This window comes from Pleuronectes platessa, chromosome 16, assembly GCF_947347685.1.
Source record: "Pleuronectes platessa chromosome 16, fPlePla1.1, whole genome shotgun sequence".
Taxonomy (NCBI): Eukaryota; Metazoa; Chordata; class Actinopteri; order Pleuronectiformes; family Pleuronectidae; genus Pleuronectes; species Pleuronectes platessa.
Genome location: NC_070641.1, coordinates 9,654,824 through 9,678,141, shown reverse-complemented (window position 1 = coordinate 9,678,141; position 23,318 = coordinate 9,654,824). Strand labels below are relative to the sequence as shown.

The following is a 23,318-nucleotide window of genomic DNA, read 5'->3' as shown; positions in this document are numbered from 1 at the left end:
AATTGAGCTTCAGTCATGATGTAGCATGAAGACGTCCTTGGCTTCTTTTTGCTGCAGATCTCATCTCAAGTGCTTCTTGTTCCGTTTTGCAATTTGTCTTGTGACCTGCAGTCTCCGTTGTGAAAGAGGTCTGCAGACATCTTAAAGTCAGTTCAGTTCATCATTTATTGATGAAACGCTCCCGAAGATAATCTTTTTAGGTATTTTGAGCACTTTATAAATAAACTATGTAAAAATTGATTTTAGATCTTGCCCAAAGTGTTCTTCCTTTTTTAGTTGTTGTTGAGGAAGCACACACCAGAAGAGGTTTAATCCAACAACAGTTATATCTTTATATTGTAAATTTGCACAGAAAAAAAATAATGGAAAATCTTTAACTGTAAACTAACAGATGTTGAAGATGTTCAGTCGTCAAGTTTCTTTGGATCAATTTATACACATGTCAGCTCAGGCAGAAATGTTTCTGTGAAGGAAAAAGGTGTTTTCCTCATCGGTCCATAAACTCCAGTCAGACCTTCAATCAATCTTAAATGATGCGTAGAGTTTTGAATCAGTGCTCTTACTGTCAGTAGTAGATCTAAACAAAATGCAAATTCATTTTTTCCTCACCCTAGCCAAGGGTTAAGGGCAGAGGATGTTTCACCTTGTACGGATTGCTAAGCACTATGATGCGAACAGTGATTTGAAATTTTATTTTATTTTGTTTTGATTTGACAATACTTAATAATAATAACCTGCGATCAGTTACCAGTTTATTGGGTACACTTAGATCAAACTAATGCAATCTAATATCACAGTCTTTCAGTAAATCCTTTCCTCAGAAAGGTTATAACTATTAGTTTTTGTCAAATTTATTTTAGAGGTTTGGATTCAAGTTAAATGTAATTTGGAGGCTTCAATTTCTAGTTCTGTTGAAATGTAATGTGTATTACAGAGGTATAATCCACCCTCACTGATATTAGAAAAACTGTTGGAAATGATTAAAATGTGTTAGGACTCAAATGTAAAGACCTGGTTCAAGGCAATAATAAACTGCACATTATTAATATCACTCATTCAGTGTTTAAATACTGCTCTTTGTGTCCCTGTGGTCCCGTGTGTGTCTCTAGATGGTTATATGATATGTCTTTGTAGTCAGTGTGTGTCCCTTTTGAGTCTGTTTACATCTCTCTGTAATTTTTGCAGGTCTTAGATGTTGTTTGACACTATATGTGTTTCTGAATTTGTGCATGTATTTGTCCTTTGTTTGTGGTGTAATAGCAACTCTGTGGCCGTTTTTATCTTTTTATCTTTTATGTCTTTGTGGTCATTATTTCTCTTTATTGTCATCTTGTGTCTCTTTCACTTTAACTTTTTTTAATTCGCCTTCACCTATTACACTCGACCTCTAGTAAGGGGCTGCTAATTCTAATCCCGCAAATTTGAGTCTATCTACATGAAATGTCATGCTAGCACACAGGTTTTGGAAGCTCACAGCAGACTTGTGTCTCGATAGAGTGAACTCATACACAGACGTGATCCTCCAGACATCTGAGGATTAGATAGTAGACGGCCAGAATCACCATCTGTTGTGTGCAAGCATCAGACTTTCCCAGTGAGAGGAATCCGATTCAGCAGAACACAGACAATCACTGAACCTTGGCTCTCTGCTGTAAACAGTTTTCTTTGCTTCCATTATTAGATGACGAAAGACATTCGACTCATATCCAATTTGTGGTGAGTTAGGCTGGGATTGATTCACAGGAGGAGGGGGAGGGGACAAAGACACCCTGCACAGACTGAATTATTGATGAAGAGTTATAGACCTGATAATCATCTTGGTCATGTGATACACCGACATTAAATATTAGCCTGTTTTTCCAGTTGAACCTCTATCTTATAAATGTGATGTGTGTGTGTGTGTGTGTGTGTGTGTGTGTGTGTGTATGTGTGTGCGTGCGTGCGTGCGTGTGTCTGTGTATCTGTCTGTCTGTCTGTGTGTGTGTGTGTGTGTGTGTGTGTGTGTGTGTGCGTGTGCGCTCACTCATCTATCCCCTCCACATTTAGGGCAGATCACAGCCAGCGGCAGAAGACACAACTTGTAGAGCAGGAGTCATGATGTCTACGACCTTTATGTCCCAAACACTCAGCTCACTGTGAGGACTGATGGAAAGTTGAGCCATACATTGGGCTCATCTAAATTTAATTAGCATATAAGTTTGAGACGATGACATTGAAGTAACACCACACTTCCAGGATGTCCTCTCTGCCGCGAATAGTTTAACAACCATGTCAGGTTTTTTTTCATCATTACCAATGATAGAGGCTACAAGTTGAATTTGAATGAAATAAAGGTTTTCACTAAGTTTGTCTTTTTTGTTCCCCTATGAATCTTATTCATTCTAGTTTCACTATATTTTTCTTCCAGTCATTCTCTCTCCCCTTTTCAGTGGCTCTAAACCCCGCAGGTTTAGATCCACAGTTTTACCATTTCAAGTAGTTACTTACTTTCTGATCAGTACAGCTACACCATACCAATATATATATATATATGATATAGTTTTATACAATCTAATCTTTAATAAAAACCTAAGTATACAAACAACAATTTTACAGTGTTAAACCTCAGGGCATAAAACATAAAAATCTGTACTTGTCATTTTTATACTGATTACCTTTTGTTAAAGTATTTATCAACCAAGATATAAAAATGTAAACTAGAATGGCACTCAGTTGAATACATACCTCTGCCAAGCCCCAACAGTCCCCTTAAATTCAATCAAGCTGCAACAAAATGTCACACACTGATAGATATCAGTCCACTAAATATGCCTTAGTTTTGTTTTAGCTAGATCCGTGAATCATTCCCAGGGGAAACAATGAAAATCAAAACCAATGGCTTCTTGCCTGACCTATAATGAATAGACCCTTTTGCCAAGTTTTATGGAAACCTGTTCATTTGTTTTGTTTAATCCTGCTTACAAAGAGACAACAGTCAGGGTAAAAGATATAAACTCCCCGCGAGACTTAGTTAATGAGCTTTTGTTTCCTTATGTCCTTATGCTATCATAGTATTAAATGGTATAAAACTGCAGTGAATCTGATATGTCTCTGGATTAGTATCTTCCTCTTGGCTACACCAAAGCTGTAACATAATTAATTTTATACCTGACTGGAAGTAACTCCTCCAGTTGTAATAATTGGGTTTAAAGTAGATTCACTTCATCAGGCAGATTCATCATCACACCATCATACATATTTCAACAGCCCAAGATTACAGAACATTTTCAAAGCTGTCATCTGCTTGGGTCATCATCATGGATATATGAAAGGAGCCGGGACAGCATGCATTCACTGACCTTTTTTTTTGTTGCATTACTTTACATTTCAATGATACTCGGTTTTCTGAATTAATTGGTTCATTAGTAAAGGCAATTATGAGAGAGGACACGGGGCCTGACTCTGATGCGCTTTTTTACATGTAGACATAGTCAGTGAGCGGGCAGATCTAAGAGCCTCTCTTTCACATCAGAATCATCTAAAGAGCTGGTCTGAGTCTCGCTGTGTTGCACTGGAGCTGCAAACAACTCACCTTTTAACTATAGGGAAAAAGCTTGTCAGTGAAAATAAAGTAACTTTTAGTTGCCATTTGTAAAAATATGTCAAAGCCACAACTCTGAGATCGGACACAGGTCTCTGAATATGAGCTCTACTGTTACATGTGTCTGGCTGTGGAGAGATTTAAGTATAGTGTATTTACTGAATTACTTAGGCTTAATAGTTGAGGGAGATTTAGATTATTTGTTCATATAAATATGAAATTAACCGAATGAGATTTAGTTTAACACTGTTGTGATTTGGTTCCTGTTTTTGCTACTACATAATAATACCTTTGTCTTCCAAAAAAGATGTAAGGTTTTTTATAAATAATATCACACAAACGTTCAGATTATTATTGTGACTGGTTTTGTTGGGGATAATGAATTTGTATTGAAGAGATTATGTTTTTTTGCAACAGAATGTTAGAAAAAGGAGAGTTCCACACACATTTTCCACATGGAGGGAAGTTTTGTTTTACTGTAAAAGTGTGGATGGATTACCAAACAGTGACATGTTTCTTTTTTGAACGTCACAGAGGTTAGTCAATAGTGTCAAAACGAACCACAAAAATAATCAAAATAATCATGACTGGAAGCAAAACAACCATAACATACACATTAACTGAAAAAGGGAGCAAAATAACCACAAACAAACAAAGGTGCATAACAACCACACAGAGTTAAAAACAATACTAAGAACTAGGATATAAATAAATGCACTAAATGCAAAGAAACCAAAAACGGAAAGTAACATGAGGACACAAAGAAAGAGATGCAATGAAGACCAAATGACCGCAAATCATCAGAGAAATAAGCAAATACAAACTATGTATAGGGGGATGGAGGGCCATTAACTGTCTATGCCCAGGGGCCCATCTTAATTGTTCCATGTGTATGTATTTCTGAGACCTTTGTGTTTATTCATATATTATTGTTTGGTTTTTAAAACAAAGAGCCTTATTCAAAGTGCTGGTCTATTGTATCCAACTGCACGATTACATCATTGGAAATAGCATCTTAATGTTATTTACACGTAATGAAATGTATTGTGATGATTTTATTACCGCTGTTGTTATGCTTCTCATTGTTATTTCATGAACTCTCGTCTTTTATTATTTATTATTGCGTCCCTGCTCAGGACGGGTCCGCCAGCGAGACCCAGAATCCTCTGCGCCGAGGCAAGATGGAAGAGCCCAGCAGCTGCGGGAAAACAATGTTTTGGCTTTAGATGTTGAAACGTGGAGCTGAGGGCGAACCAGGCAAGCCACGACCACGGGCCATGCTCCCGCGCCGGTAAGACTAACACACAAAGCCGGGGTTTGGGGACAGAAGCGGCCGCTGGGTCAGTTGAACTCCTTGCACGGGACAGACAACAAAGCGCAGCGCTAGTTAGCTGCTAAGTTAGCCCGCCGCGGCTAACCGGACGAGCATCATTGTTCGCTGGAGTTGTACGGGCCGTTTGTTATGGGTCCTGCCCGTGTGGTCGCTCCATCACCTACAGTCGCAAACTGTCCGGCACACGAAGCCAGCAACTCGGGGAAAGCTGCGATAAGAGCCGGCACACACCAAGTAAGACGCTCCGGTCTCTTTTGTTATTAAGCGCAAAAGCAGCGATCGTCATTTTCCTCGGTTCCCCCCGCAGCTCTCAGTTTTTGTCCGTCTAGTCTCTTGTGTGTGAGGGGTTATCTGCTCCTAACATGACCAATGTTTCGTCTCGGGCAAGAAGAGTGAGAAACTAACTTTGTTGGCGCTTTTAAGACGCAGACTTTGCGCGTGGCTCTGCGGGCTGTGTGCTCATTGTTTGCTCGCTGCTTTGCGGTGATGATCGGCGCCGCTGTTATTGCATGGCCATATTAATTATTGCCTGATCCTGCATCACAAAGAAGGGCCCCGCAAGAGTGGTTAGCCAGATCGTTAGCTCGGTGGCTAATTGCGATGAAGCGTGGTCGTTTTTCACAAACACTCTCGCACCACGGGGCTCTGCCGGTGCAGTGTTCATCTCCCGAAAGGCACTCGAGAAAGCTGCAGGGACACACGGCTCGTTTTGCGTGTGTAAAAGTTTGCTTTGTGTTAGCTCAGTGGGTTATTGCTGCTAGCTCCCCATCAGAGCTGAAGGCATTTGGCAGCAAGGCAGACAGCTCTCATTAGCCGGATGGGTCGTTCATGCGGTGGCTTGGAAAATAACTGTAGATGGCTTTTAATGCAACCTCCAGGAAGCCGTGTTTAATCACACCCGATCACTTGCATTTAATTCGCATATTACCACGTTATATCAGTTCAGTAGAAAGCATGCACTTGATTTGTGGTCACATTTGCACCACCAGCCGTTCGTCTGTGTCTGTGCCCTCTCATTGGCAGATAAGCCCATGCAAATAGGATGACTGGGTCAGAGACGGGTCTATCAAACAGATTAACACACAACTCCAATCCTCTCATTCCTCATCTCATGTTGTGTCTGGCGCTGCAGTCACTGTGACCTTTCCTGCCCCCGTGAAATACTCCCCATGCACACTGTAAGCGAACAGAGAGAATTTTGTCCAGTGCCGCTCCGGCGTGTTTCTCTTGTCATTGTGCCAGACTGTAGCCCTTTGTTGACCCACAAACCGTCAGTTTTTTAATCCAACTAAGCGCCCAGTTGTGAGATCAGAGGCCGTGACAATGATTCCTGAATACCAGGCTTAACCGGCGCTGAAATAGTTTTCTGATGTTTGTGATATGTGTGTACCCTCACAGATTGATAACCTCTTATTCGTGCCCACTTTAAAAGGCCACCTAATGACCTGTTTCTTACTTTCCTCACAGGATGACACGTATAACCACCTCATAGTTTACCTGCCTGCCGGCTTTCACCATGAACATCATTCAAGACAAACTAGGAAATGAATTCCTGCGCTCCAACGGGGGTATGGACTCCAATTTCGGGCCTGGCATGATAATGTTCAGCCATCTCCCGCCGGTGACCAGCTTCACCCGGATGGCCGCCCACTCCGTCATGCAGGACCTCCCACCGCATGAAATGATCCTGAAGAAGGAGCGCGACTCACCTGACTGCAGCATGGGCACCCAGGGTGGCTTCGGTTGTGCAGGAGTCGGAGACTATGTTCACTCAATGGGCATCAAGCAGGAGAAGATGTCAGAGCATGATTATCGCCTGCCGCTCTACCCTGGAGGCCATGGGAAGAGCACAGATCTGCTGGAGGTGACAGTCAGTAACAACCAGAGCCTGCTGGTGCATGACCTCAACATGGGCAATGTGAGTACCTCTGATGAGAGATCAAATTGTTGGCTGGAGTTTGATCTATGTCTGAATAAATGGCTTTGCTTAATTAAAGTCTGGTTTATCTGCAACTGTTTCAGCAATTAATTCATCATTTATATTTTATTGCCAGGAAAACGGTGCCAAATATTTGAGCATTTACTCGACTTCCAGTCGACTAGACTTCCACTAGACTGGCAAAACAAGACATTTGAGCATGGCCACAACAAATTATCTTTTTCTTGTTTAATTTTCCCCCAATTAATTGAGTCAACATTTTAGCAAATGGTGAAAAATCCTAAAGCTAAGGGAAAAGCTTTCAAATTGCTTGATTTGTGTCACTATAGCTCTCCAAAAACAAATATCAAAGAAGGAAAATATTAGATATTTTCACGTAATGAGCACGAAATAAATTTAGCAATTTCTCCCTCAAAACAAAATCTCAAAATATTTTTTATGATGATTCGTCATCTCAGCTCTAATTAAAGACTCAAGGCACAAAGTCATCAGTAGTTTACTATTTTCTTTCCTTTTAAAGACCAGATTCTGATAAAGTAATCAAGACAACTACAGTTACACCGTTTTTGCAGTTTAATAATTTTAGAATTCATTCTTTCTCAGGCCTAAGTAATGCATTATTATAAAGCGCAACATTAGATGATGTTAGCTGAGATCTTTTGATTGCCATTTTTTATGTTTTCTGATGTTGTATAGACAAAACTTTAGGAATTGACAAATCATTAACATAGGAGGAAGCTTAAATGATGAAAAAATGGTTTGTAGCAGCTCTACAAATCTTGTTCTCTCCTTCTCTGCTACTCAAGTACAACTTTATGCCATGGTTTCCGATAAAACAGGGAAAGAGATAATGCTGAAATCATGCGTTTACCAAGAAGGAGTAATACAATATCAAATGTAATGGAGAAAAATAAGTAATATTTTAAAGCCTAAACAGGAAGTGATAAACTAGTTGAAACTAGTTGTTGACATAATTTCTACGGATAACTTGAAATAAAAAAATACAGACGAGCACCCTTTCATGTCTCCTTCCGTCCCTCTCTCCCTCCCTCCCCTCCTTCTGTTTCTCTTTCTGGGTAGAAGGATGATGTCATCAGCCTCAGCATGAATGAAAATGTCTTGGCAAGGACACAGCTGTCTTGTTTAAGCTTGCAATTCATTGCCGACATCTTTTGTGCTCATTCAAATAGAAATACACACAACCACGCTCTCCCAACAATAGCCAGTCTTCTGAGGTCATCAGGGCTGTAGATAGAAGTAGGTTGAAAAACACAGGGAAATATAGTCTGCAGTGTGCCACTTTTAAAATTTTATATCGTCTACTACAGGGCCAGTTCATCACCTAAAGAAAATATAGATTTAAAAATATTCCATTAAGCTGACGCGGTTAGTATTTTAATTTAGTAGTACTGCAACTGAACAATTATTTTAGTTATTGATTAATCTGAAGATAAATTTCTTACTAAGTAGATTCATTGTTTAGTCAATCAAATATCAAAGGGGAAATGGACAACATTTTGCAGAGGGACTTCCTAAGATGTATGGTTCTGTCCAGCCAAAAATCCAAAATGTTAAGATTTTCAAAATACAGATGCTACTACGGATTATTTTTATTGATTCATCTGCACATTTTCTAGGTTAATTTTTCAATAAAATACCGACAAAAATCTCCATCACTGTTTCATTAAGCCCAACTTGATTTTATAAATGTTCCTGTTTTGTCCAATCAACAGACCAAAATCCAAAGATATTAAATTTACTATTGAGAAAGCCTAAGAAAGCAGTATTTTCCTCTAGTCAATGTGGTGTTGCACTTCATAATTGGTTTATAATGATCTGAAGTAAAGAAAGCAGCAAATCCTCACATGTATGAATGCTAAAAGTAGATAAAAAATGTAGAATTTTTTGCTTTAAAAAGTCACTGGTGATTGAGAGATTGTGAAAGAATAAATTACTAATTAGCTACATTGATTAAATAAGCGCCTCATTCTGTTTTTACCTTAAAATGTAGGTCTTTTTTTAACAGCAGGTGCACCAGTATTTGTCTCTGCATTCTCCTTATGGAAATTAGCAGCAGAGTGTTAGCTGAGGGAGAGATGGCAGAGCAGGAAGCTAAACTGAAAGAATAAAAGGAAGATCAAGAGGCGCTATTTCCCTTTTCAAAATTAACAGATTGTTTGCGAAGACTTTTAGTGAGCAGTTATTTATTTTGGTGTTTAGTTTAGAATATGAGGTGAGCAGCTTGCATGTTTCTTTTGTTCGAATAAGCAAGGCTCTCTGAGTAAATTACAGGCTGCCTCTCCATAGAGGAGCAATAAATTTCAGCCTTTGTTATTCCGCCCACTAAAACCACATCTCGCATGTTGAGTCTCCAGCCCACAACCAACAGACATTGTCAAAGTGTTTTCTTCCCTTTTTGTTTGTTTGTTTGCGTGAGCGGCAAACATGGACTTGTTTGTGATAGTTTTCGACTTAAGGTCCTCAACCTTCAGTCAAGTGATTTCCTTGTCGTGGCCTGCTCTCACGGCCCTCTCCCTCTCCCTTTGTCATCCTCACAGCTGCCGAGTCAGTTAGGAAAGGAGCCTGCTGGGAGAAAAGGTCGAAGGTCAAACGGTGAAGGACAGGAGGGTAAACCTAGAAAGAAGAGAAGCGAAGCAAAGGTTTGTTCATTTCTATATCTCTGTCTGAAGTTTAGCATATATCCTTACCAAAGCCACTCATGGTTATCAGCTTTTACACAGTGGTTACACATCTAAAAAATAAAGAGTTAACCATTCTTGTTCTTCTTTGTCAATAACATAATGGAATTCACTTTATATGTACTCATTGAACATAGAATAATTTCTGCATCGGTAATTATTTTTGCTTTTGTCTATTGAGGTCTAAAATCAATGTGGGAAGCACTATATACATGAATCTTCAGATTTGGCAAAAACTTGAATTCCAGAGGGATTCACTTGAGAAAGACTGACTCTATCTGACCCCTCTCTTTCTCCTGTATCATTCTACAGCAGTCAATGATGCTGGATGGAGATGGAGGCAGCCTGTCACCAGGAAACAAGCCTCACATCTGTGAGCACTGCGCTGCATCGTTCAGAAGTTCATATCACCTACGCAGACATGTCCTCATTCACACTGGTATGTTTCTGTGCTTCTTTCCACCACCATCATCATAGTTTCTCTCTGTCGTGTTTGCTCTTATATTATTATTTGTATCTTTTTCATACTTTTTGCTCAAGGAAGAAAATGTTGACGTCTCATTACAATTCAAGTTTTTACAACACTAGCTTCACATAGTTTTTGTGTGAACCGTACATGAAAACAGCAAAAAAGCACTTTCTCAGTGGCCCGTCCCTCGAAAGCAGTTTTCAGCTCTGTTTTGTTTATTTTCCCACTTTTTTTATCTTGTGGTCACAGATATGAACAGACCAGGTAAGGGTCAGCACCGTGAACATATATGACGTTATTTAAACCAAACGAGAGGACAAAACACAGCTTTTTTTGCTATTTGGTTCTCAGAGTAACGCAGGATGAAAATACCATAAGCTGCTAACTTTAAAAGCCAATTCTTAAAAAGTCTCAAAATTAATGAAATGTGATGGAAACTGAGGTCAGTGTGACGTCGAACAAGCACAACTTATTTCTGTTTGGTGCGTCAATGCTCTCAGCTCCAGTACTGAATGTTGGCAGCGTTGAGTAAACTGCTCTTGAACCAGATAGTTTGTTCTCTTTTGCATCCTGTTCTGTGCGACTGACTCTTTGCCTGGAGAAAGGTCTGCATATGCTAAAATGGTAGAGCTAAACTATGTTCAGGAGACACACTTTACCTCCCTGTGTCAAAGAGTCATGTTTTCATATTGCATTTTAAAATGGAGGCATTAAGATGTGAGTTTTAAGGGTAAAACATGTCGGTAGGGAAAGGAGGTGAGTGTTGGGCGGCTGCTTAACAGCTGGACTCTGTGCTGTTTAAATAATTTGTTTATAGTGATCAGGTAATCCGCTCTAAGTGTTCATTTTGGATCACAATAAAAGACAACAGATTCTGGCAAAACGGATTGCACCCCACTATCTCCCCAGGCTCTCCATATATTGTCTGAGTTTACAAATTCAGTTGTTTTTACCCAGTTTAATTTTACACGTGTCCAATGACACTGTTTGTGTGTGTGTGAGAGTTTGTGTGTCGTTGTGTGTGTCGTGTGTGTGTGTTTGTGTCAGCATGAGCGAGAGAGAGAGAGAGAGAGGGGACGAGAGTGAGCTGGACGTGCTGATGAATGCCCTGATGAATGCGCGTGCAGCAGTGACGAAAGATTTGACTCATCAAAGAAAAGTATTGATCATTATGTGATGAGAAGTAAGCAGCCGAGTCTGTGGGTGGGCAGATACGAGTGGGCACATTATTGGCAAACATACAAACACTTTCATCGTCATTTAATTCAGATATGCGACAAAAAAGTTTCTCTAGATTCAGAATATGATGTTGTGTAGATAGATTTAAGTTTTATTTCTCCAGTCTTGGTTGTATAAAGACAGACTCACAAACACCTGTGAAATGCAATGCATTGCATAAGACTCACAACACAAGCTCCATTCCAAATGTTTGTTTATTGTAGGTTTAACTGTGTCCCAAAGAATGAACACAGAGGAAATATCACTTGTGACAGTAATAAAATATCTAAGCAGAGTAATAAGTATTGCTTTGGTTTGTGCTACGGTGTGCAGGTGCTTGTTGTTCTTGTCCTGGCTCCTCACAGAAGGGTATTGACCATCAAAGCGAGACCAGATTGTAACTGTATGAATCTCTGTGGTTTTATTCCAGGTGAAAGACCTTTTAGATGCAACCAGTGCAACATGAGTTTTATTCAGAAGTATCTTCTCCAGCGACATGAGAAAATCCACAGTGGTAAGTATCAAACGACAACTGCTCAAACCACAAGACATTGAGCGTTTGCAGCAAACTGGAAGATAAACTAACCCGGCGCTGTGCTGCTTTTCTGTGTCAGGAGAGAAGCCATTCAGCTGTGACCAGTGCAACATGCGATTCATTCAGAAGTACCACATGGAGAGACACAAGAGGACACATAGCGGAGAGAAGCCGTACAGATGTGAGACCTGCCAACAGGTAAATTAACTTCACATGCCCTCCACCTTTGCTACTTATCTAAAGCAATACTTTACAGCAATTTACAAAACTGTAAAACTTAATACTGTATGTCATTACTTTAAAATTACATTTTGTTCTCTTCAGTATTTTTCTAGGACAGACCGACTGCTTAAGCACAAGCGAACCTGTGGAGAAGCCATAAAGAAGGGGCTGGATCCTGGGATGATGGACCTGGGTTGTGTTGACATGGGCCATGGCAGCTATGGAATCACTCAGGGAAATGTTGGGAGTACTGGCAGAAAGAGGGGGAAGTCTAAAAATTGTGGAGAGGGAGGGGAGCGCAGAAAGAAGAAGGGGGATGCAGGAGGGGGTAGAGTACCGCACATTCACGGTGCAGCGTCTGGAGGCTACAGCATCCACGATTACTCCATGGAGAATCAGACAGTATCTTCCTCTACCGAGCCGGGGCCCAGCATGCAGCAGAGCCACCATGGCAGAGCTCCAAAGATGGCCTTCAAGAGGGCCAATCGCAAGAGTCCGGCCAAAGCAAGCCCGTTGGAGCAGAGTGTGGTCATGGATGGACTGGGCCTCATGCAGGGTAATGGAGCCAAAGTTGGCACCAGCAGCAACTACGACGATGCCATGCAGTTTCTTAAGAAGAGACGCTACCTTCATGCAGCAAACAATTCAAACCCATCAGGGCCTGTGCCGGCTGGAGTAACCAGCAGTGAGTACGATGTCGGCGTTGGTCACTTGTCTTCCCAGCCATCTCTCGTACAAGGCGTCATTTCCAGTGTAATGGACAGTGACTTGCCACTGAGTCTCGACAAGTCAGGGATCCCTGATGAGGTGCTGCAGAGCCTCCTTGACCACTACTCCCAGAAACATGATGGCTCGCACCACGACGTTCACTTTGACATCAGTGACCACCACGTGGACCTTAACTCCGTCTCAGCTGACAGTCCTGACATCGGCCACAGCACAGACACCTCCAGCCCGTGTGGAGACAAGAACGTCATGATGCACGAGTACTCTCGCTTCCTGCTGCAGGCTTTGGAACGCACCAGCCACACCACCAGCTTCCCTCTGGGCCCCGGGCCTTCCCCCTCAGGACCATTCACGAGTTCCCACCAAGGCAACCCCCTCTATGCTGACAAGAACATCTACACTACGTCCCCGCTGGAGTGTGGGTTTGGCCAGACGGTGGCCTCACCTTCGCTGCCCTCATCTGTGCCAAAATCTCACTTTGCAATGCTGTCGGGCTCCTCGCCGCAGCACAGCTTCCACCTGAGCAGCCTGGAGCCCACACACCAGCAGCTCACCCCGTCTCAGGAGCTCACCGACCAGATGGAGAAGCAGCACTCCTCCACTCCCCCCTCCTCCTACCAGATCAGCCCATCTGACCTGAGCAGCGATAAAAACCACCCGCCAGTCAAGAATGGCACGGCAGTCTTCCCTCTGGCCCCCTCGCAGAATCTGGCCCCTCTGGACTCCTCAAAGCCTTCCTACCAGATTGAAAACTTTGCCCAGGCCTTTGGCTCCCAGTTCAAGTCAGATGGCCGCGGCTTGTCTTATGGCACTGACTCTGGTGGGGAGGTGGATCACAGGATACGGACGCCTGTGTCAGAATTCTCAGGGTATACTAGTTTGTTATCTGATGTCAATGAGCCAGTAAGTACAGGTTCCAAAACTCCAACAAGCCAAAGCTACAGATGAGAGCCTGAGAGGGAGAGAACACACTGTCGTTAAAGCTGATGTTCTTATTTTAGCTTTTTAGTGCTCCTATTTTATTATTATTATTATTATTATTGTTATTATTATTTTTTTAAGTCTTTATTTTAATTATACAGATGCTCTGTTTTTGTGCCCACTCCTCCCCACAAAAAGCCAGGCTTCTTGCAAATGCATTAAAAAAAAAAGTTTCTGTTATTTTTAAGTTAAATATGTATTGACTGTTTATTATCGTCATTTTAGTGACATTAGGTCTAGTCATTATTCATGAACTGAAAGTACTGTTTGTTTGTTTTTAGGTAAGAGAAGTAGTAGCGCCGGTCGTATTTCTTTTCCAACGAGCTGAAGTGTTTGAGCAATCAACTTTACAACTGAAAAAAAAATAACAATGGAAATAATGGCAGGGAATAGCCCAGAACCGAAATAGCAAAAAGAAACCTAGAAGTTGTTGTCTGTTACAAGGTTAAAAGTATTACTCAGGAAAAAAGTGGAAAAAGAGAAGCCTACGAGGTGCAGTGAGCGCGGTTTTCAGAAGTGTGAGGAATTTTCTTATGTTTTGTAACTTGTTGAATGAGTGTGACATAAACCGACTGCTGCCAGCTCACTTGAACACTGAAACACTTTCTACTTGGCTATATAGAGATTATGGTACTTTCATGTCAATGTGAAACTCATGTTTTCTTCAATAAGGGCCATATATATATATATATCTATATATATATATATTTATAAGAATATATATTAATGTAAAATAACAGATTTAATCATTCTGGGGAGCTGCCAGTTAAGTACTGGGAGAACGAGGGTTGGTTCAGGGGGTAATGTTGTCCGTGGTATATTTTTGGAGAACAAAAATGATGTAGGGCTTATCTTTGGCCAATAGAGGCTGCTGTTGGACAGTGATAGAACGGCCTTCCCTTTTTCCTGCCCTTCGCTTCTTCCTCAGTTCTTTTATTCCTTAAGAAAAAAATATCCAATTAGCACTTTGAGCCGTTTTCGTACATCGAGTACATTACCCCGTCAGATGGAGGAAGCTCAAACGTCAGGAATGGACTGGCCTTTTGACTGAGACTTATTGTTTCTGTATATGCAGATGGAGGTTGAACATATTGTGGGTGGATGATAGGGATACCCTTTGTTTGGGTAGCATGGCTTGGGTTGGGGCGGGTCGATATTTGAAAGTGGGATTTTTCATTAACATTTTCTCCTTACTTTTAGGGATTAGTGGGGGAGGTAGGGGCTATTAAAATACGGTGACATTTAATCGGGATAATGTAAATGTAATTCAAACCCCTAGTTTTAGTTTGACTTGTTACCCAACTTAGAAGCTTTGCTTTCGTAATTGAATTTTTGACAAAATGTGTTAGTGATCAAGTATTTCTTCAGCTATTACTGAGGCAGCCATATGCAGTAAAAAAAGGTGTCTGACCAAAAATTTGTATGCATTTAGACGTTTCACATGTGCTGGCAGCACCATGCATATTTGTCCCCAGTAGAAAGAATTTGGTGCCTATATCTGAGAAGAGCAGGTGCAAGATATTGTCTAGTAAAATGTTAGCTGTAACTTCTTGCTGATTTTTAAATGTATTTATGCTGTACGTCTTTTTTTCTTCGTAAAAACGACAATAATCGCGCTGTCTTCCATAGCTAGTGCTGGAATTGATATCACTGCTGAATGACTCTTCAGACCCCTTTACACCCCAATGGCCTGTTGTTTTAAGCAATCATTAAACATGGTGCGAATGCAATGCTGTAATATCTTAAAAATCATGTGATGCCATGTCGAACGGTTGAGGCGTAAAGCAAGAAATCGCCTCACATATACCTCATATCACAATAAAGCAGGGACAGAGGAGTGAAGGATTGATGCAAGTAGCAGAGATGCTGTTTTATGTGTTTTAAAAAAAAAAGTCTGTGTGACTATTTTTGTGAACATGACATTTATGTGACCCATTAAGACAACGTCGCCTCAGGGTTTCTGTAAATGTCTTATGCCAACCAGTGTTCAGTCTCTTCAGTTGGACCTCCTCTCCCCTCCACATCGTATTTGCCATATTGTTTCAATATGCTTTTTGTTTACAAAAAAATTTACAAAACACTACATCTTGCTGTACTTAATTCTGACCCCTGTATACATTTTATTTTACTATCTTTCTTTCCCTTTTTGAATTTTTTTTATCACCGCCAAATTTTGTAGCTGATGATATCTTCCATTCTTATGTTGTTTCAGGTTCTTGTGACTCGCTTCACATGACTGTACTTGTCCAATGAACTTAAAATTGATTAGGGAGAAAACAATAAAAAAAAAAACGTATCAAAAAGGGTTTGTAGTTTTTGGTGTTAAACATGTTATAGTGAAATGTATTTTGTGTTTACAGTAGAGGATATGTATACTTTCCTATCAAACAAGTTGATGGGGATAATGTTAAAGACCAAACATCTGATCGACCCTGCACAATATGGGTTGGTGAAGCTTAATAAAGCTGTATTTATTTTCACCACTGGGTGGTGATCATGTCTTCTTAAAGAATAGAGACATCCTTTCGGCAGTGGCCTCTGTGATTTAGTTATCTTAACACTTATGGAGATAAATATGATTTGTTATATTAGTGCTGTTCAGATTTGTCTCTACATTTTCTGGATTTGATTTAGCTTATTTTTCAGACCTGCTTTAATTTACATATTTGGGCTCAAGTCTTTCTTTTATATTTATATAACACAACATAAAGCACTGGTGTTGCAACACCAGTACTAACTAGCCTTCCCCTCTCCCATGTTTAAAGAAAAGATATTTATTCTTCCTTTCCCTTTCTTGTTTTTCTTGACCACCCACAGTATATTCGTAAACAATACCAATTTGTTCCACGTTGATCTTACTGTATGTACTAACTCTTATACATCAACACCAGGTTTTATTTAGTGATTAACTGTTTTCAATTTGGAGCTCAACCAAGAGGATTTTAGTTCTTTTTTTTCTTTCATTTTCTTCCATGTGAATTTCTAAAGGCTTCCTACCATGAACTGGATTCCTACTCCACCAGTTCATTTTCAACTTCTCTTACCAAAAATATTAGTCAATATAAAGTAAACAATACCCACATGTCTCTATTTTGTTCTCAACTCTTAATCTACCGAGACATGTCTCAACCACAAATCATATTCCTCAGTTAAGGATTAAATTGTGAGCATATATGTGTATTTAGTAGCTTTAATGACAACTAACACATTATCTGCGATATTGTGGAGCAGTTATTGGACGGTTTCATTCCATTATTTATAAATACGTTACATTTAGCAAAAACCTGTAAACGAGTAGATGCTTACAAAAGAAGCAGGTTTGTTATTGAAATGTAAAACAAGAACATTGCAGAAATGTGGATAAGCCAGTGAACACATGTTACCAAAAGGCATTGAGATATTTGCAAACCCCGAACCAAAGCGGCCTTCGTACAGCCAACACCACACATCCACTTGAATTTAACCTTTAAACTGGTGATCTGACATCCTCTCATTTCCTTCTCTGTAACTGCAAGGGGAATTAAACTTGCTTCCTGAAATCAAATAAAGAGAAGCTGTCCATCTTCCCGTCACTGCAGAAGGAAACCTATGCCGTGAGGACGTTTAGTCACAGACATGACTTGCAAACTATTTATGGACTTCCAGTACATGAGTTCACACCCTAAAAGTATGATTCATTGCCAATCCCATTTATCCTTTAAGGAATACCTGCATTTAGTAGGTAATGGTAGTGTTATGTTGCCTAAGCTTCTGTTCTGAAAATCTGTGGATTTTCTTGTGTAAATAACCATTTGTAGGGGCGCGACCAGGAAGGGTTGACTAATATATACACTCCTGATCAGAATCTTAAGACCAGTTAAAAAATTGCATGAATTTGCATTTTGCACTGTTGAATCTTAGGAAGGTTCTAAGTAGAGTTTCAAAATGCAAAAAGAAGAAATGGGAACAAGAGCCCAAAAGTTGTGAGCATGCAATTTATTGAAAACAACAATTTAACTGAAGTAGGCTGTTCATCAGCTGATCAAAAGTTTAAGACCACAGCTAAAAAAAAAAAAAAAAACTCCTAAAACAGAAATTAAAGTGTCAAAAACTGACTCAGTAATGAGTAGCTCCACCATTATTGTTGATCACTTTAAAAATTCGTTTTGGCATGCTTGATGCAAGTGTTTCCAAAAGGCTAGTGCGAATGTTGCGCCAAGTGGTGGAGATGGCTTCACGAAGGGCATCCACTGTCTGGAACTGAAGTCCATTTTTGTAAACTTCCCTTGCCATCCATCCCCAAATGTTCTCAATTGGATTAAGATCAGGGGAACACGCAGGATGGTCCAAAAGAGTGATGTTATTCTCCTGCTGAAAAACCCAGTCGTTACCACACAGACGAGGGCCCTCAGTCATGAGGGATGCCCGCTGCAACATCTCCACATAGCCAGCTGCTGTTTGACGCCCCTGCACAACCTGGAGCTCCATTGTTGCATTGAAGGAAAAAGCACCCCAGATCATGATGGCGCCCCCTCCACTGTGCCGCGTAGAAAACATCTCAGGTGGCATCTCCTTGTCATGCCAGTAACGTTGGAAGCCATCAGGACCATCAAGGTAAAAAAAATTCTCGTCAGAGAATAAAACTTTCTTCCACCTGTGAATGTCCCATGTTTGGTGCTCCCTTGCAAAGTCTAAACGGGCAATTTTGTGGCATTGAAGGAGACGTGGCCTTTGAAGACGTTTCTTGTTTTTGAAGCCCTTCCTTCGCAGATGCCGTCTGATGGTTATTGGGCTGCAGTCAGCACCAGTAATGGCCTTAATTTGGGACGAGGATCGTCCCGTGTCTTGACGGACAGCCATTCGGATCCTCCGGCTCAGCGCCGGTGAGATTTTTTTGGGTCTACCACTTGATTTTTTTGTTCCATAACCCTGAGGATCTTTTAAGAAATGCAAAATGACTGTCTTACTGCGTCCAACCTCAGCAGCGATGGCACGTTGTGAGAGGCCTCGTTTTAGCTTTTTTGCCTTTGCCATCAAGAGATCTTCACAGTGTGATTACTTGACAGGAAATTACATGGAATCCAAATTTTTGCACAGATTTTGGCTTTTAAAGGCTGTGGTCTTAAACTTTTGATCAGCTGATGAACAGCCTATTTGAGTTAAATTGTTGTTTTCAATAAATTGCCTGCTCACAACTTTTGGTCTCTTGTTCCCATTTCTTCTTTTTGCATTTTGAAACTCTACTTAGAACCTTCCTAAGTTCCAACAGTGCAAAATGCAAATTCATGCAATTTTTTAACTGGTCTTAAGATTTTGATCAGGAGTGTATATATATATTCATATATGACCTGAATGACAAAGTTCTGAGGGGGTTTGGGTAGAACACCCCACAACAGACACTGGGTCTAGGCCTGACCAACAGTTAGTTAGTTAGTTGGAAAGTTAGTTAGTTGGTTAGTGAGCTTTCTGTCTCAGTGTCTGTGTTGCGGGCCTGTTGACAGAGTAGATGTGAGTGATCTCATTGATGGGAAGATATTGTGTACACAGTGATAGTGAATGAGGCCCAACAGCAATAAAAGAGACAGAAGACCTTTGATGATGCTTTAATATGGGTCACACCTAAAGAGGAAAGACGACAGTTCATACGTGTGGTATTGAGTGAACTGTTAATTTAGTAAACCCTCACTTTTCATCAGTAATACCATTGCATTACACAAATTAAGATAACAATTTTTTTATTTACTTACATTTTCCTGGTGTAGTGTAGTTCAGCGTATTGCATTCATACTCTTTGGTCCAAACGGTTTTATTTTATGGAGGAGCTAAGAATAGATAATCCTACAACAATAAAAGAATCTAAACCGTGGGTTTAATGATATCAAGAAAGATAAGACTTCTTCCAGGAATCCTGTCCTGGAAATATGACGCCATTGGAATTACTGCTTCTCCCATTATAAACACACTGTTGCAATATTTCAGAATATTTGCATGAGATAACAGAGAGGCCACAAAGGTACACTGCTGCACTATATATATAAATTTGTATTTCTGATACAGATGGAAGGTTACAGTAAGAAGAGAACCATCAGTTCAGATGAAGTCCACTCCTTAGTTAAACAATATTGCAACCTGTTATTCATTATTCAAGGCACTGGGAGAACAATACTTCCTTCCTAACTGGTGAAGAGCTGTAACATTACATTTCAACAGACATAATGATTATAATTATTGAGCTGAGGAGCAGTTTTTTTGTACAATCCACTGTAACAAAAAAAGTCTTACAGTGTATTCGAAAATATTGCAAAGCTCATGAAAAATCTATGAAAATATTTGATATTTGTGAGTTAAGAAAACCGTCACAAATGTTTGTTGATGTCGATATATATGAGGTTTTAGTTTTGTGATTGTAAGACGTTATTAATCAAGTACTTTCAACAGTTCCGGACAATAGTCGCTTTTTTAAATGTACGCAACAGTGTGTTTGAAGTGGGAGTTGTCAACATCATACAATGCCTTATCCACTAATTTAGAAAGAATACCTTTAGTCAATCATTTGTCAGAGCTCCAAAAAAAACACTTCTTTAATAACAAGAGAAAAAGAGTTGTCAGTCATTTTGTTGTTGTTGTCATAATGATCAGGCTGGCCTAGGTAGGAGAAGTTCTGCGGTCCCTCAGCTGCGTCCTTTCAAAAGTCATGATGCCAGAGAGGCTTTGGAATTTTTTGGCATCTTTTCCATCTTGACTGCTTATCTTGCCTCTTTATTGATGCCCGCTTTCCCGTGCATCATTCATAATTAAACAAATATGATAACTCAGGGTCATTCGGGTGGTAAAACTTTCACAATGCATTCATGTAACCCAGTTGCAAGGAAAAGATGCTTCGTGGAAAATAGTCCCTGCCGGTAAATATTTATGATAAAAAAACACTAAAACATTCACACAAAAGAGAAAAATGTGTCATGTATGTTAACTTGAATCATCTGTTACTCCTCTTACAATGAAGCAGGAGGTGTTACTGTGATGATATGACAAGTTCAAAAAGATATTAGCTCCAATGTAAAAAGGTCAAACCAGGATCTTTCACTAAAGTCACCAAAGTTAACACATTTGAATAATAAGTTGGCAAAGTAGCGTCTGCCTTGTGCAAGAGCTCCAGGAGGAGGGGCCATTACATTTACTGATTAACTTTCAGACTATGCTCTGTGGGATGTAGGCAGAAATGTCAAAGGAGATGAAGTCATTTCTTTTACTTCTAAAGTTATTTGTATCTGAATGTGTCAAAATACACAAACACGTTAGAGCAGAGGTCTTCAACAGGGTGTCAGCGGGGGTACCGACATTTCTGGTTGATTAGAGAATTCTTTATATTTTGGGGATTTATAATTATTTTTTTCAGGCAATTTCCCCCACAAATTTAAATGTCTTTAGATACACATTAACATTAATCCAACATATTGTAGCAAACGGATATCTTGCACACACATATATATTTATACATTAGGCTCCATCTCTCCATCAGTTTTGGGGTCCTTTGCCTGAAAAACGTTGAAGACCCCTGCGTTAGAGGAAATGATTTATTAGCTATGAAAACAAATCATAATAAAGCGTATGAATTATAAAGCGTATGTACATGCACACAACTCACCCTGGACACTTTCTGAGTTGCAAAAATGCTACACTCACTGTGTGAACAAATGCACTCACAAAGGAAATTAAATTAAATAACCTGAGCAGTTGACTGCTCAGATGGATTTCATTTTATTGCTGCTTAGGTTATGCATATATTTTTTTTATCTACTGGTTAAGTGAAAACTAAAAAGAGGTCCTTCCGCTCTAAAAATCTGTGTCTCATCATCAGTTTTCAAAGGGGTGGTAGCAGCAAAGAGCTTAAACCAGGGGGAAGTTTAGTGGGAAAAAGTTGATTTGAGTGAAATAAACTTTAAAGCATTATTCAAGGGGGAGCAATTAACAAAGGGGCGACAGCGATGACATGTTTTGTTTTTGCATCTTTCATAAGGTTGTCTCAGATCTTACATAACCCCAGAAAACATAACAGAATAATGAACAAAGATTCCTTCTTTTCATTTTCCAATGAAACCAATTCAGTCTGAAATGTTTGAGCCCCTTCAGAAGTCCACAATAACAATAATATGAAAAGAAAAGAATGACCCTGAGGAGGATTTATTCTGTTTTTTTCCCTCAGAATAAGTCTATGCTCTTCTGTCTTCATTTTTTGGACAGTCTAAACTTCAACCACAAAACCTATAAGAAACAAGGGTCTAACAATTCTTCACACTTCTTGCAAACCACATCCCACCACCACAGAGTTCTATTGCTTAAAAGAAATAAGCTATTTGAGTATAAAACCACAGAACTCCACTAATTTCAAAGAAGCATTGACCTGGGCAAGGTCTAATGCTCGATGATAGAGGCCAAGTTTTGATCCAACAACTCAAAAACCAACTGATCCCACATCCTTAATAAGTCAATTGTACTGTAGAATTGGAATATTTTATTGATCAAATTGAGATAGTTCACGTAATAATCTATTACTATGTAAAAGTAAGTAATATTTAATGGTAAAAAAACATCATTCATTATCTGATTAAACTCATTATTTTTATTCTGGGTTGTTCATTGTTTGCCAGCTATTGTTGATATGACAAAAGCAGGCAAATACGATTGGAATTTTCACGGTTCACTGAGTACACATTGATATTTTTCTTAACTTTATAGATCGTGATGACCTCAATGTATCACAGAGAATGAGAACATTGGGTTCAGATATTCAGTGCAGAGAAGATGAAGCACGCAGCCTGCAGGTAGTGTCACCAGTAAGTCAAAGGTGTGGCCTTCTCTTTAAAATATTTCAACATCTAATATGGAGCTGTATCTACCAAAGGTGCAGCATTTAGTACAAATATTTATGACTCCAAGACAATGAATCCTAATAAGTTTGGTGATAACTTGGCTTCTAGCGTTATTATGATTTTGAGTGAAAACTCACAACTATAAAATTAATTGTTATGAATTTCTATATGTTCACTTTCCGACATCCTCTGGGATGGAATGTCACAGCTTTGGTGATCCCTTAACTTTGAACCATACCTACATAACTACTGATTAACTACTAATTGGCTACTTACTACTAGCGCCATTTAGAAAATGTTAGTGTGCTATCAAGTTAAACTATGTTAAATGCGATAGACTCAGACTTCATGTGTGAAAACAGCTTTAGTCTATGCTAGCTACATTAGCAATGCAGCTCAGGTGGAGTCTAGCCCCTGTTTTCTGCTGTAATGTGAATATTGTTTATTTTTGCCATCATACATTGCATTCCTTCCAGCGGTTGACGTCATAATACGCATTTGTCCTGAAAATGCTTTGTTTTGCTAAATAAATATGCTTATGGATTTTGTAGGGCACGATACCCGGCACAGACGTCATTGGTGCCCTGCCCAACTGTTCTTGAGCAAGGCACTAATTTACTCTCCTTGTATATATAAGTAGGTATTCAGCTAAAATTAGAACTGTATTGCACAGTACCTTTGTTGTCTTTTATACTGTTGGTGACAGGTTTACAGTCACAGCTGTGACGTGCAGTGGGTGGAGGCAGAGCTAGGGCAGCTCCAGTAAT

General features: G+C 39.8%; 1 protein-coding gene across 2 annotated transcripts; it reads left to right on the top strand.

Annotated features, from left to right (window-relative positions):
• Window positions 1-4,749: 4,749 nt before the first annotated feature.
• On the top strand, window positions 4,750-16,005 carry znf281a (zinc finger protein 281a). 2 transcript variants are annotated; one of them, XM_053444012.1, is made up of 7 exons: window positions 4,750-4,871; window positions 6,381-6,831; window positions 9,411-9,512; window positions 9,864-9,990; window positions 11,669-11,752; window positions 11,853-11,971; window positions 12,098-16,005. In XM_053444012.1, the coding sequence occupies exons 2-7, from the start codon at window positions 6,430-6,432 to the stop codon at window positions 13,667-13,669; spliced, it is 2,406 nt and encodes an 801-aa protein (XP_053299987.1). In that variant the 5' UTR covers window positions 4,750-4,871; window positions 6,381-6,429; the 3' UTR covers window positions 13,670-16,005. The 2 variants fall into 2 exon arrangements, with proteins under 2 accessions (XP_053299987.1, XP_053299988.1); XM_053444013.1 differs by lacking the exon at window positions 4,750-4,871 and adding an exon at window positions 5,019-5,147.
• The last annotated feature ends 7,313 nt before the right edge of the window (window positions 16,006-23,318 follow it).